General features: G+C 37.4%; 1 protein-coding gene across 1 annotated transcript; it reads left to right on the top strand.

Moving 5' to 3' along the window:
- The first annotated feature begins 205 nt into the window (after positions 1–205).
- On the top strand, positions 206–2,183 carry LOC107494530 (NAC domain-containing protein 87). Its single transcript, XM_016115579.3, has 3 exons — positions 206–588; positions 684–964; positions 1,085–2,183. The coding sequence occupies exons 1-3, from the start codon at positions 402–404 to the stop codon at positions 1,805–1,807; spliced, it is 1,191 nt and encodes a 396-aa protein (XP_015971065.1). The 5' UTR covers positions 206–401; the 3' UTR covers positions 1,808–2,183.
- Positions 2,184–2,615: the final 432 nt, after the last annotated feature.

Consider the following 2,615-nt stretch of genomic DNA (forward strand, 5'->3'; position numbering starts at 1 on the left):
CCGTTTTTACCATTTCTTTTCTCACCTTGGGGGGGAGGGTAGATGTAGCGAGGAAACCACCAAAGATAGGACATACGTCATGGAATGAGAAAAATACACGTATTTTTTAAATTAATTAAATGAAAATAAAAATTTGAAGAGAGAGAAGAAGAAAACGAAAACAGCAATTGTAGGCTTCTTGAGGAAGTGCCTTGCATACCACGATTCTCATCTCTCTCATCTCTCACAGCGCGTGTAAACGCTCTCTCTATTTAAGCACACCATCCTCCTTTCTTTCCACTTTCTTAAAACCTCTCCAATTCTTCTTCTTCTTCGCTTTCCGATCCTAATATAACCCCAATTTCTCTATTCCACTATATATATCGTTGAATTCAAAAAGATATTTAGTTTGATTGTGTTAGATGGAAGAGCCTGTCGTAGTTAACAAAGGCGAGGAGCCGCTGGATTTGCCACCAGGTTTCAGATTCCACCCAACAGACGAAGAAATCATCACTTATTACCTCACCGAGAAGGTCATGAACAGCAGCTTCAGTGCAACTGCCATAGGTGAAGCCGATTTGAACAAATCCGAACCCTGGGATTTACCAAGTAAGAAGTAGTAGTAATATTATGTCCGTACATGAGCAGTTAGTTAGTTAGTTATGAGTTATGAGTGATTATTTTCATTATTATTTGGTGTGCAGAGAAAGCAAAGATGGGAGAGAAGGAGTGGTACTTCTTTTGTCAGAAGGACAGGAAATACCCGACGGGGATGAGGACCAATAGAGCAACGGATTCCGGTTACTGGAAGGCAACCGGAAAAGACAAAGAGATTTTCAAAGGGAAAGGGAATCTCGTTGGGATGAAGAAAACGCTTGTTTTCTACCGAGGTAGAGCTCCCAAGGGTGAAAAGACCAATTGGGTCATGCATGAGTTCAGATTGGAAGGCAAATTTGCCAATTATAACCTCCCCAAGGCTGCAAAGGTCATATATATTATTATCACCTTTTACAAAAGTGCCTTTATTTCTTCTATGTTGGTTTTGGAGTTCCTTTCATGTTTGGTCCTTCTTAATTTTATTTCTATTTATTTTTTCTTCTTGTAGGATGAATGGGTTGTGTCGAGGGTTTTTCACAAGAACACAGATGTAAAGAAGACTACTACCCCATCATCATCATCATCAATAATTCCTGGCCTTTTGAGGATCAACTCAATAGGCGATGATCTTCTAGATTGTTCCACACTCCCACCTCTCATGGACCCTCACCCTACTCCTCTCGATACAACAAAATCCGACGGCTATTATTTCCCCTCCTTCTCATCATCACATCAGATTCTCAATATCAAGCCCGAAGAACACAACACAAGCCACCAAATTCCCATCACCAACTACCAGATTCCAAATTTCAATACCACACTCTCTTCTTCATCATCTCATCAAATCAGACTCCAAAATCATCTCAACTTGTTCTCATCATCATCATCAAATAACAATTACCATAATAGCTCGTGGCCAAGCTATTATGATGAGGTCCACCACCATCATCAAGATGATATTCTACTAAGAGCAATCGCCTCAAAGAACTATAGCAACGGAGGAGGAGGAGGCGGCGGCGAGTGCAAGGTGGAGCAATTCTCCTCCGGCAACCAGTCAGTGGTGAGCGTTTCGCAAGACACGGGGCTGAGCAACGACAGAACCACCAATGACACGTCATCGGTGGTTTCGAAGCAGCAGCATAATAATAAAACATTGTACGAGGATCTTGAAGGTCCTTCTTCATCAGTTGCACCTCTTTCAGATTTGGAATGCTTGTGGGATACCTACTGAAAATTCATCAACATCAAGTTTCCAATCCTATCCGTGTTTTTTTAATTCATATTCATATAAGTATCATCATGCATATAGTGATTTACCTATATACTATGTTGCTGGTTTTTCTTTTTTTAAAATCAGGCTTCTATACTGATTAATTATTTATATATTATTATTATTGTTATTATCATATATACATATATCATTGTAGGATTAAGGAGGAAACTAAAGGTTATTGGATACACATATATACTGTATAGATTTATGATATCCATGACTCTTTTTTTTCTTAAGTGTTAGGTTTTCCCATCATAGGTTATATCGAGGACAAGGACCTGGTGAAATCATGTAAATCTATATATTCTTTTGTTATATTAGTGTGTTTGTTTTATTCTTTTCTTTAAACTCATGACTCTTGTATACTCCTCAGAAATTTCGTTTGATGCCTTTGGAGAATTATTACTACAATTATTATTTATTATTATTATTATCAATTATTTGTTCCTCTATATATTCTTTTAATTGCAAAATATTAATCTAGGCAGACTCATTTTAATTTTGAGCCGTTCCATTCTTGCTGCAGCAATATATTTATATTTATTTTATGCTGTTCGAATATATATATCTATGTGGCACCCCACCAAGAATGGGAAGCATTAATTCCTAAGAAAATTGATGCATTATTTTTCTCTCAACTTGTGAATAAAATGTTCTAGTTGCTTAGCTGCTAGCTAGTGCCTCCCACCACTACTGTTATTATTTCCTTTGCAAATTTGGATTTGAGAAATGGTACGAGCATATTAGTAATAGGTTATTAAATCAG

Source organism: Arachis duranensis, chromosome 6, assembly GCF_000817695.3.
Source record: "Arachis duranensis cultivar V14167 chromosome 6, aradu.V14167.gnm2.J7QH, whole genome shotgun sequence".
NCBI classification, from domain to species: domain Eukaryota; kingdom Viridiplantae; phylum Streptophyta; class Magnoliopsida; order Fabales; family Fabaceae; genus Arachis; species Arachis duranensis.